Raw genomic sequence first — 12,555 nt, forward strand, 5'->3', positions numbered from 1 at the left:
CTTTAGTGCCAAAATAACCATATCAATATTTTCTTCTACTCATTGTTGCAGGAGAAAAGTAGTGTTATGAAAGGTATTAGAAGGCTCTGTTTTAAGAGGTATTTTTGTCCATTCTAAACCTATGAGGATAAAATGAGAAATGTTGAAAACTACAATACCAAAGATGATACAGGAAATATACTTCCTTTTCATGTTTATAATATATTGTTTTCCTTCTGGTTCTGTGTTCCATTAGGTTTGTGATAAAGGACATTTAGTGCAAAGACACAAACAATCAAATTCTGATGTGAAAGGTAATGTTCTGCTTGTACTCTCTCTAGCCAATTAATGCATTTATTCAACACTTTTGTGCCACAGCTTTGAGGTTACCACTGTGCTTGGTGCTAGGGACATTAAGTAGTATACTATTACCATTTCTTACCCCCAGGAGCTCATCTTTAATAGGGGGAGAAAAACAAGTAAATAAATGAAGTGCAGTGTTACAGGTGTAATGCCAGTAGTCTAGACAGGGCTCCAAGAAAGTGCAAAGAACAGAAGGTTGGAGTGAGGGGGCCATGTACTTGAGGGATCTCTCTGATATGAGAGATTTTTCCCCAAACAGAATATAGGGATTTTGTTATAAAAACCATCTTGTTCCTCTCATTTCATAATTTAATAGAGGATGATCCCAGGAGGGAAATAAAATTATGGACCATTTACTTTTACTAGAATCTGCTAAATTGGATATGAACTTGACTCTATTTGAGATGACCTAATTAAAAAAAAAAAAAAAAAAAAAATATATATATATATATATATATATATATATATATATATATACATACACACACACACACACATACATACATGTGTATATATATCCATTTAGTTTATGATCTAGCAAGCTAACTGGAAATAGAAATGGAAATAAGAACCACACCAAGGAAAGGGGAAAATTCTATTATAACTAATGTGGTTAATTGATTTGAACTTTAAATTAACTACTCTTTCTCATAGTGATCATCCAAGCAAATCACTTTTTTTTTAATTTTTTTTTAATCTTTGTTTTTGAGAGAGAGAGAGAGAGAGTGTGTGTGTGAATGGGGGAGAGGGGCACACAGAGGGGGAGACACAGAATCCAAAGGAGGCTCCAGGCTCTGAGCTGTCAGCACAGAGCCAAACGCGGGGCTCGAACTCACGAACAATGAGATCATGACCTGAGCTGAAGTCGGATGCCCAACCAACTGCGCCACCCAGACACCCCCCAAGCAAATCACTTTTTATATATAATGTATTCATTCCTCTGTTGAAAATTTAATATCAAAAATTAGAACTGAAAAGCACACTTTAGAATACTTACTTTAGATCTTTTTCTACATCTGTGCACATACTATTAATCACAGAATGTTCATGTTGTTTTGCAATCTACATTTTCATTTAAAATTCAAGTATATTATAAACTTCTTTACATGTTACTAAGTGGTGGCAAAGTATTCCATTGTATCTGTTAAACACTTTTGCTTACATTTTTTTCTATTGCAAACAATAACAAAGACCTTAAAACTCTATATTTGTGTATATTCTTATTTATTTATACTAGATTCCTAGAAAGGAATTGCTGACCTAAAGAGTATGGACATTTTTTAATACTTTAACAATAAAAAGCAAAAATGTAACAAAAATTCATAATATTTGAGAACTGTGCTAATTGAGCTAAGCTATTTACATTATCTTCTAGCCTTTTTGTTTAGAAAAAGATAAAAAATATGAAGTGTAAAAGACTCAAATTATTTTCATGCTACAAATGATCTTTTATCATCTTTTCTAGCTACAAACCCTGATGTATCAGATGACTGTATATTTGATTTTTTCAGAAGACCATTCCCTAATCAAGGTTTAGGTGAGTAAAATAGGAATAGAGGCAGTAATGAATCTACATGTGAGCTTTTTAACCATATGTGCCTGATCAAAATCTACATGTAAATAACTAGCTTATCTTCAAAATGGATAGCCAAGAAGCAATTCGCCTTCCCAGAAATTATGACCTCAAATTTTTATTTTTCTCTCAAGCCCAAGAAATTTGTAAGGGAAGCCAGTAGAAATTCATTATATGTCAATTTGATTCCTTGTAATTTTATCTGTTCAAAAAACAAAAAGAATATTCATCTCATTATCTAATCTCTTCATTCCCATCACATTGAATCCTAAAGAGAGAAACCTTGAGAGTCCTCTAGTCGTACCTATTCATTACAGTATCCAGCCTCATCCAACCTTTGAGTGAGGACACTTGGTGACAAGTAGTTTACCCAATTGTACAGTTCATTCTGTTGCCTGAGAGCTATAGCATTGAGAACATCCTTTTTGTGTTAAGCTAAAAACATGTGTCCCTATAAATTTCATCCACCTCTTTAATTACACAAAACCAAGAGTGAAGTAACCTTAAAGGTAAATATTTCTGATTTTCCCTGATTCTCCTTGAAAAATGCAACGTCTCTTCCACATAGATGTTAAGTATTTTTTTTAAGCAATCATTTATTTCCTTGAAACTTTCCTTCCATTTCTTTCAGCCATCCATAATACAGCATGATTCAAGTCCTTTACCACATGTTTTTCTTTCCTGTCACTCTGTCACTGTTCAAGCTTGATTGAAACTGAACACAGCACTGTAGACGCCAGTTAATGAGTGTACAACAAATCATCACTTTCATTTGCTTCTTTCTACACCTTAGATTCCCATTAATGCAGTCTAAGGTTGCATCTGTTCTTTTGGAAACTAGCCTAAAACATTGATAAATTGCATTTATATACACTCAAACGTATAAAGTTTGCTGCTGCTCAGTGTTGTCTCCTCCATTTTCTACTTCTTCAATTGGCATTTTGATTCAATGTTTATTGAACCAAATTTATTTATTTATTGGGTCTTAAATTTATTCCTGTTAAATTAAATCATCTTAGATTTAGCCTTTCATGAACTCTCAATCTTAAGTGTGTCATGTCATTGTACTTGCTATATATATATATTAGTGTGTGCGTATACAGATGGACATATCTCTATTTACATTTGACCTCTTGTCAGAGCTTTAAACTCTTGGATTTAACTCTCTCCTAAACATCTCCACAGAGATGTCCCACATATCCAAATTCAAATTCATCTAATTCCACACTAAATGCTTTTCCTCCTGTATTCTTTGTAACCTTGGTCACAGTATTAGATACAGAACCACCCGTTTTAACCTAGAAACATGACGGTCTTTTTTTTCCTTTCATTTCCATCCCTCGGATCCAGCCACTGAATCCAACTGATTTTACCTCATGATCTCTGTATCTCCTATTATGTCATCATTCTTTTCACTCATCACCTGTTTACAAAGAGATTTCTAATTGGCTTTCTTGCCACCAATATTGTCATCCTAATTCCGTCTTTCTTACTACCATAAAAGTGATCAAAAACACCAATCAGATTATGTAAAACTAGTATGTAAAGCCTTTCAGTAATACCAGTTTCCTAATAGTGGTTGAAGTTGGCACAGTCCTAAGACTTAAATTTTTTTTTGGCTTTTTTTTTTAAATATTTTTTAATTCTTTTTTTTTTTTTTTTTTTGAGACAGAGAGAGACAGAGCATGAGCAGGGGAGGAGCAGAGAGAGAGGGAGACACAGAATCCGAAGCAGGCTCCAGGCTCTGAGCTGTCAGCACAGAGCCCGACGCAGGGCTCGAACTCACAGACTGTGAGATCATGACCTGAGCCGAAGTCGGATGCCCAACCGACTGAGCCACCCAGGTGCCCCTAGGCTTTCTCTTTTTAATTTTTTTAAAGTGTATCTATTTATTTTGAGAGAGAGAGAGAGAGAGAGAGCACAAGTCGGGGAGGGGCAGCAAGAGAGAATCCCAAGCAGGCTCCGCACTGTCAGTGCAGAGCCCGACGTAGGGCTTGAACTCACAAACTGTGAGATCATGACCTGAGCCAAAGTCAGACGCTTCACTGCCGACACCATCGAGGCACCCATTTTTTTTTTAACTTTTAATTTCAAAATAATTTCAAGAATAGTATGAAGAACTATACCTAACTATATTTCCCCAACCCATTTTTTGTAGACATGTTTATTCCTAAACAATTTCAATACATATTTTCCAAGAACAAGAACAGTGTCTTACATTAAAATCAAGAAATTCAATTTTGATACAATACTATTTTATATACTACAGTTAAATTTTGCCAAATGTAGCAGTAACATCCTTTAGAGCAAAAATTCTCCCTGATTCAGGATCACAAATTGCATTTAAAGGTCACATACCTTTATTCTCTTTCAGTTTGGAACAGCCACTCAGCTTTTCTTTCTCATTCATAGCCCTGGCATTTTTGAAGATCATGGGCCAGTTGTCTTATAGAATGTTTGGCTTTAAAATTTTAATGTACATGAGAATTACCTGGGGAGCTTATGGAAACCCCAGCTTCTGATTCTGAGCTGGTCTTTGTTGTCAGCCCCTGAATCTACATTTTTTATAAGGCACTTCAGAGAATTCTGATGTTGGCAATTAGCAGACCATACATTGCGACTCACCACTTAGGAGACTATAAATGAGAGATGGCAAAAGGCCAAGTAGTTAGGACCTAGCCCATCCAACCCTTACTCATCCTGACTAGCTTGCTTTCTTTTGATAATGTTGTTAGTTCAAAAGAAAAAGATTTTTTTTTAATTTTTTTACATTGATTTATTTTTGAGAAACAGAGTGAGACAAAGCGTGAGCAGGGGAGGGGCAGAGAGAGAAGGAGACAGAGAATCTGAAGCAGGCTCCAGGCTCTGAGCAAGTGGTTAGCACAGAGCCTAATGTGGGGCTCGAACTCACAAACTGTGAGGTCATGACCTGAGCTGAAGTCAGACGCTCAACCGACTGAGCCACCCAGGCGCCCCAAGAAAAAGATTTTCTGACAACCATTAGCTACCGCACAGAAACCAGATTCTATAACATAATGTTACAAGAACTGCAACGAACTGGCTCCTGACTACCCCTCCAGTTTTACCTCTTGCCATTCTCTGCCTTTTACTTTAGACTTCAGCAAAGATAATCTTCTTGTAACCTCAAAATCAGTCTTACCTTTTTGCCTTTCCTCATGCCATCTCCTGTGCTTGAAACTTAATTCTCCCTCTCTTCAACTACATTAGCTACTCATCACTTAAGGAGTAAGTATCAAATTTTAGTAAGACTCATATACAGTTTATTACAATAAGAGTTAGATAAAGTCATAATGATTTGCACAAATTGCTCAGATTGTTCAGAAAAGAGGATCAGATCCAGCCTAGAAATCTCAGGGCATATTTTTTTGAAGAAATTGATACTTAAATTATGATGCAGTCTTAAGTGACAAGTTAGACATTTAGCAAGAACAGAGAGTACCTTCCTTGAATTCTTAAAAAAAAAAATTGTTGTCAGTGGTTTTGTGATCTTATGTGTAAAATTTTCCCTTACTTGAGATGTAATATGTCTGGGACTGGAAATAACCCATTCAAAGCCTTTTGACTTCTGTCATCTCTTACCAATATTTAGTCTCCTCTTTCTAGAGAAAAGAAAACTCTATTTGATAGAAAAGACAGAAGCAACTTAAGAGCTGAGGGATTCTGCTCTTTGTCATCACTCAGGATGATTATCATTAAAATAATCCCAGCAGATCAGATTTAAAAATTGTGATAGATTTTCATTCTGAATATAGCTAAGTAAAATTTACATCTTTTTTATAAGTTTTTTGAAGTTTACTTATTTTGAGAGAGAGAGAAAGTGAGCAGGGGAGAGGCAGAGAGGAGGGATAGAGAAAGAGAATCCAAAGCAGGCTCCACGCTGTCAGCGCAGAGCCCAACGCAGGGCTCAAACCCATGAACCGTGAGATCATGACCTGAACCGAAATCAGGAGTCAGAGGCTAAATTGATTGAGCCACCCAGGCACCCAGATTAAAATTTACATCTTGTTGTCAATATTTATTTCTTTTTTTTTAAATATTTTTTATGTTATTTTTTATTTTTTTAAATTTGCATCCAAATTAGTCAGCATATAGTGAAACAAAGATTTCAGGAGTAGATTCCTTAGTGCCCCTTACCTATTTAGCCCATCCCCCCTCCCACAACCTCTCCAGCAACCCTTAGTTTATTCTCCATATTTTTGAGTCTCTTCTGTTTTGTCCCCCTCCCTGTTTTTATATTATTTTTGTTTCTCTTCCCTTATGTTCATCTGTTTTGTCTCTTCAAGTCCTCATATGAGTGAAGGCATATGATTTTTGTCTTTCTCTAATTTCACTTAGCATAATACCCTCCAGTTCCATCCATGTAGTTGCAAATGGCAAGATTTCATTCTTTTTGATTGCCAAGTAATACACCATTGTATATATATATACCACATCTTATTTATCCATTCATCCATCGATGGACATTTGGGCTCTTTCCATACCTTGGCTATTGTTGATAGTGCTGCTATAAACATGGGGGTGCATGTGTCCCTTCAAAACAGCACACCTAATCCTGTGGATAAATGCCTAGTAGAGCAATTACTGGGTCATAGGGTAGTTCTATTGTTAGTTTTTTGAGGAACCTCCATCCTGTTTTCCAGAGTGGCTGCACCAGCTTGCATTCCCACCAACAATGCAAAAGAGATCCTCTTTCTCCGCATCCTCACCAACATCTATTGTTGCCCGAGTTGTTAAAGTTAGCCGTTCTGACAGGGGTGAGGTGGTATCTCATTGTGGTTTTGATTTGTATTTCCCTGATGATGAGTGATGTTGAGCATTTTTTCATGTGTCAGTTGGCCATCTGGATGTCTTTCTTGGAGAAGTGTCTATTCATGTCTTTTGCCCATTTCTTCACTGGATTATTTTTTTGGGTGTTGAGTTTGATAAGTTCCTTATAGATTTTCCATTTATCTGATATGTCCTTTGCAAATATCTTCTCTCATTTTAGTTTTGCTGATTGTTTCCTTTGCTGTACAAGAAGCTTTTTATTTTGATGAGATCCCAGTAGTTCATTTTTGCTTTTGTTTCCCTTGCCTCCGGAGATGTGTTGAGTAAGAAGTTGCTGCAGCCAAGATCAAAGAGGTTTTTGCCTGCTTTCTCCTCAAGGATTTTGATGGCTTCCTGTCTTACATTTAGGTCTTTCATCCATTTTGAATTTATTTTTGTATATGGTGTAAGAAAGTGGTCCAGGTTCATTCTTCTGCATGTCGCTGTCCCAGCACCACTTGCTGAAGAGACTATCTTTATTCCATTGGATGTTCTTTCCTGCTTTGTCAAAGATGAGTTGGCCATACGTTTGTGGGTCCATTTCTGGGTTCTCTATTCTGTTCCATTGATCTGAATGTTTATTCTTGTGCCAAATATTTATTCATATCTTAACTCACTTGATATTTTAACCTTCCTAACAGTATTCCTCTATGTCTCAGACACTCTCTTATAATCAGTCTTTGGTAAAAAATCTTTCCATCTTTGTTCATGTTTTTTTAAGGATCTGATGGCTATCTGCTTCCCAGAAGTGTCAAGTTATACTAGTCAAAGATTGTACTAGATACTAGGATACAAAGGGAAATATAGTCTGTTCTCAAGAAGCAGAAAGTGACAAACAGGTAAAGAGACAGCAGAAATATAATGGGATAAATGCTACTTGCTGTGTTACAGGATTACATAGGAGTTGTTTGAGGACAGGGGTGTATGAGACAAAGTTTCTCAAGAAGGCAATTGTTAGGATTCCAGGGGCCAAATATATAATCATTTTTCTTTACCAAGATCTGAATCTATTAAGAATTAAGACAAAATACTAGCAAATTGAATCCCACAACATATTAAAAGGATTATGCACAATGACCAAATAGAATTTATCCCAGAAAGGCAAGATTGTTTTAACATATGAAAATAATGTAGACTTCCAGGGAAGATAGTGGAGTAGGAGGACCCTCTGATCACCTCATCTCATGGATATAACTAGGTAACACCCACATCAGTGTAAATAACCCAGAAAACAAACCAAAGATTCGCAGAACAGACGCTCCATAGCTAAGTGTAGAGAAGAGGACATATCAAAGAGGATAGGAAAGGCAGAGACAAGGTCAGGAGCTAAATAGACAGGTGGGACTGTGCTGTAGGGAGGAATGCCATGAATGTGGAAAGGAGAGAGTACCAGACCCTCACACCAAGCACCCCAGGCCTGGAGAAGCTGCAAAAAAACAAGAGGGGCATAATTTTGCAAGTTCTTATAATCAGCAGAGCTTAATACCTGGAACTTTAAAAATCAGTTGACTCAACTCTGGCAGAGCCAGGAGGGCAATAGGAAACTCAGTCCACACCCTGAAAGAGACAGCACAAGAGCCTCACTGAGATACAGCATAAAAGTAGTTTGAAAAACGCATGGGGTATACAGGAGGGAGATTTATTTATTCATCTCAGAGCATGTGCTAGAGGGGCAGAGATCTTTGGGAGACTTCTCCGAGAATAAAAGAGTTGGTGGGTGCCATTTCCTTTCCCCACCTCCCAGTCTAGACACATGAACACCTGTGGGAAACAGTATAGTGCCAACACTCACTACAGAACTTGCTAATGGTGTGCACCACCCCCACATCCTCCTCCAAACACAGCCCTCTAACCGGACATTAGCTCTAGATTGTCTCCCACAGCAGACCTGCACAAACCTTGCTAACACCACATGAACTGCCCCTGCATTCTCCTCCAATACAGTATTGACAGGAACCCACCTAAAGCAGTGCTACTGGCCTGAAAGGATACATGCAGTCATGACAGAGACCAGCACCACTCCAAAGTGACCCCTACCCAGGGGAGACTGGAGAATAAGCACATACACCAGTCCAACTGCGGCCCTAGCCATGGGCTGGGGGCAGACATGTAGTCTAACAACAAGGGCCCATCCACCAGCCAAAGCTTCTCAGAGGACAACACAGAGAAAATGCCCAGCAGTTTGGTACTACAGTATCTCTGGCAGTTGCCTTGTCTAACTCCAACTCAAGCCCAAGGCAGCCTCGACTGGCACACCAGAAACACGGGGACGAAACTCTACCCACAACAGGCAAAGAGAGCCAAAGCAGATGACTAGACTGGAGGCAGAAGTGGCTCAACCACAACAGTAGGGTGCACAAATAGATACCCCTCAAGCACCAGGTTCTGGTGAACGAGGGACACTGCACTGTAGGGCACTACAGAGCCCCTCCTTCATAGGCCACTACTTTTAAGAGCAGGAGATGCAGCTGACTCCTAACACGTAGAAATAGGCTCAGAGAAATATGTTCCAAATGAAAGCACAGGGCAAAATCACAGCAAGAGAGCTAAACAAAATGGAGGTAAGTAAATGCCTGATAGAGAACTTAAAGTAATGGTCACAAAGATACTCACTGGGCTTGTGAAAAACATGGAGGGACCTCAGTGATACCCTCAACAAAGAGATGGAAAACCAACCAGAGATGAAGAACTCAGCTGAAATTAAAAATACACTAGTTGGAATAAATAGACTAGAGGAAGAAGAAGAATGGATCAGAGACCTGCAGAACAGAATAATGGAAAGCAATCAAGCTGAACAAGAGAGAGAAACATAATAGAAATTGAAATTAGACTAAAAGAACTCAATGACACCATCAAGGATGATAACATTTACATTAATAGGGAATCCCAAAAGGAGAAGAGAGAGAAATGGGAACAGAAAATGTATTTGAAGAGATAGCTGAAAAGTTCCTGAATCTGGGGAAGGAAACAGAAATCCAGGTACAGGAGGCACAAACGACCCCAACAAAATCAACCCAAGGAGGTCCACACCAAGATATATAGTAATTAAAATGGCAAAAAGTAATGATAACAAGAAAATTTTAAAAGCAACAAGAGAAAAGAAAACAGTTACATACAAAGGAAGCCCCATAAGGTTATCAACTGATTTTTCAGCAGACACCTTGAAGGCCAGAAGAGAGCAGCATAATATATTCAAGTGCTGAAAGATAAAAATAATATTCTAGCAGTCAGTTATACTTTACCCAGCAAGGCTATCATCCATAATGGAGAGATAAAGAGTTTCCCAGACAAATAAAAGTTAAACGAATACATGACCACAAAACCAGCCTTGAAGAGATATTAAAAGGGAGTCTTTGAGGGGAAGGAAAGACCATAAAGCAGGCGTGAGAAAAGTAGGAAATACAAAAGCAATAAAATTAAGTATATAAAAGTCAGTCAAGGACTTCACTAAATAAATGTAAAATATGATACCATATGTCTAAAATGGGGGGAGAGGAGTAAAGAATGGGTTCAAAATTAAGCAACCATCAATTTAATATAGGCTGTTATATACATAAGATTTACATACAAAACTAATGGTAACCACAAATAAAAAATCAGTAAGAGATAGGCAAAAAAAAAAAAAAAAGAAAAAAGAAAAGAAAACAGAATCCAGGTATATTACTAAAGAAAGCTAGCAAACCATCAGGGAAGAGAACAAGAGAAGAAAGGAACAAAGAAGAACTACAGAATCAACCATAAAACAAGTAACAAAATAGCATCAATTATTACTTTGTAAATGCTCCAAGGGTAAAAGAATGGATGAAAAAGCAAGACCCATCTGTATACTGCCTACAAGAGACTTGTTTCAGACCTAAAGACACATGCACATTGAAAGTGAAGGAATGAGAAAACATTTATCATGTAAATTTAAGTGAAGAAAGCTGAGATAGCAATACATATATCAGAAGAAAATAGACTTTAAAACAAAGATTGTAACAAGAGTCAAAGAAGGACACTATGTAATCATCAAAGGGAAAATCCAGCAAGAAGATATAACAACTATGGGTATTTAGCACCTAAATACATAAAGCTGCTGGTAACAAAGTAATAAATAGTAATACAATAATAGTAGGGGACCTGAACACCCAATTTATATCAGTGGTAGATCATCCAAACAGAAAATCAACAAAAACACAGTGGCTTTGAATGACACATTGGCCCAGATGGATCTAACAGATATATTCAGAACATCCCATTCTAAAACAACAGAATACATGTTCTTTTGAGTGTACATGGAACATTCTCCAAAATAGATCACATATTGGGCCACAAAACAAATCTCAACAAATTAAAAAGATTAAAGTCATACCGTGCATTTTTTCCAACCACAATGCTATGAAACTAGAAAGCACCTTCAAGAAAAAAATCTGGAAAGAACACAAATACATGGAACTTAAATAACATGCTACTAAACAATGAATGGGTCAGCCAAGAAATCAAAAAGGAAATCAGAAAAATATATGGATACAGGGGCATCTGAATGGCTTGGTCGGTTAAACGTCCAGTCCTTGATTTCAGATCAGGTTGTGGGGTCGAGCCCTGCATCAGACTTCATGCTGAGCAGGAAGCCTGCTTGGGATTCTCTCTCTCTGCCTCTGCCCCTCTCCCAGCCTGCTCACTCACTCTCCCTCTCTAAAATAAAAAAAAAAAAAAAAAAAAAATTCTAATTATATGGAGATAAATGAATATGAAAACACAATTTTCCAAAATTTTTGGGATTCAGCAAAAACTGTTGTAAGAGAGAAGTTTATAGCAATATAGGCCTACCTCAAGCAAGAAAAATCTCACATAAATAATCTAACCTTACATCTAAAGGAACTAGAAAGAATAACAAAACCAAACCCAAAACCAGTAGAAGGAAAGATTAATAATAAACATTAGAGAAGAAATAGAATCTAACATAACAGAATAGATCAGTGTAACCAGGAGCTGGTTCTTTGAGATCAACAAAATTGAGAATACTTTAGCCAGTATTTTCATCAAAAGAGAGAGAGAGAGGACTCAAACAAAATCAGAAATGAAAGAGGAGAAATAACAACTTATACTTCAGAAATACAAAGCATTATAAGACAATATAATGAAAAATTATATGCCCACCAATTGAACAACCTAGAAGAGATACATCAATTCCTAGAAAGCTATAACTTCCCAAAACTGAATCGGGAAGAAATAGAAAATTTGAACAGATTGATTATAAGCAGTGAAATTGAATCAGTAATCAAAAGACTCCCAACAAATTCCAGGACCAGATGGTTTCACAGGTAAATTCTACCAAACATTTAAAGAAGAGTTAGTACTGACTCATCTCAAACTATTCCAAAAAAAAAAAAAAAAAAAAAAAATAGAAAGGAAGGAAAGCTTCCAAATGCGTTCTATGCAGACAGTGTTAAACTGATACCAAAACCAAGTAAATGCACTACAAAAGAAGAGAATTACAGGCCAATATGTCTAATAAACACACATGCAGAAATCCTCGAAAAAATACTGGCAAGCCAAATCCAACAATACATTTAAAAAATCATTCACCACAGTCAAGTGAGATTTATTCCTGGAATGCAAGGGTGGTTCAGTTTTCACAGATTAATCAATGTGATACATAAATAAGAGAAAGGATAAAAACTATATGATCATTTCAATAGATGCAGAAATATCATTTGACAAAGCACAACATCCATTCATGATAAAAGACCTCAACAAAGTAGGTTTAGAGGGAACATACTTCAACATAATAAAGGTCATATATTTAAAAACCCACAGCTAACATCATACTC

At 36.9% G+C, this 12,555-nt stretch overlaps 1 protein-coding gene across 6 annotated transcripts in view; it reads left to right on the plus strand.

Annotated features, from left to right (window-relative positions):
• The window catches only part of AGBL3 (AGBL carboxypeptidase 3), a 71,919-nt gene that overhangs the window by 41,499 nt on the left and 17,865 nt on the right, over positions 1 to 12,555 (plus strand). For all 6 annotated transcript variants that reach the window (XM_053897299.1, XM_053897298.1, XM_053897301.1 and 3 more), the window contains 2 exons: positions 236 to 293; positions 1,808 to 1,879. In XM_053897299.1, the coding sequence (XP_053753274.1) occupies positions 236 to 293; positions 1,808 to 1,879 (130 nt within the window). The remainder of the gene's footprint in view (positions 1 to 235; positions 294 to 1,807; positions 1,880 to 12,555) is intronic.

This window comes from Panthera pardus, unplaced genomic scaffold, assembly GCF_024362965.1.
Source record: "Panthera pardus isolate Hobbes unplaced genomic scaffold, ASM2436296v1 HiC_scaffold_8, whole genome shotgun sequence".
In the NCBI taxonomy this organism is placed as follows: Eukaryota; Metazoa; Chordata; class Mammalia; order Carnivora; family Felidae; genus Panthera; species Panthera pardus.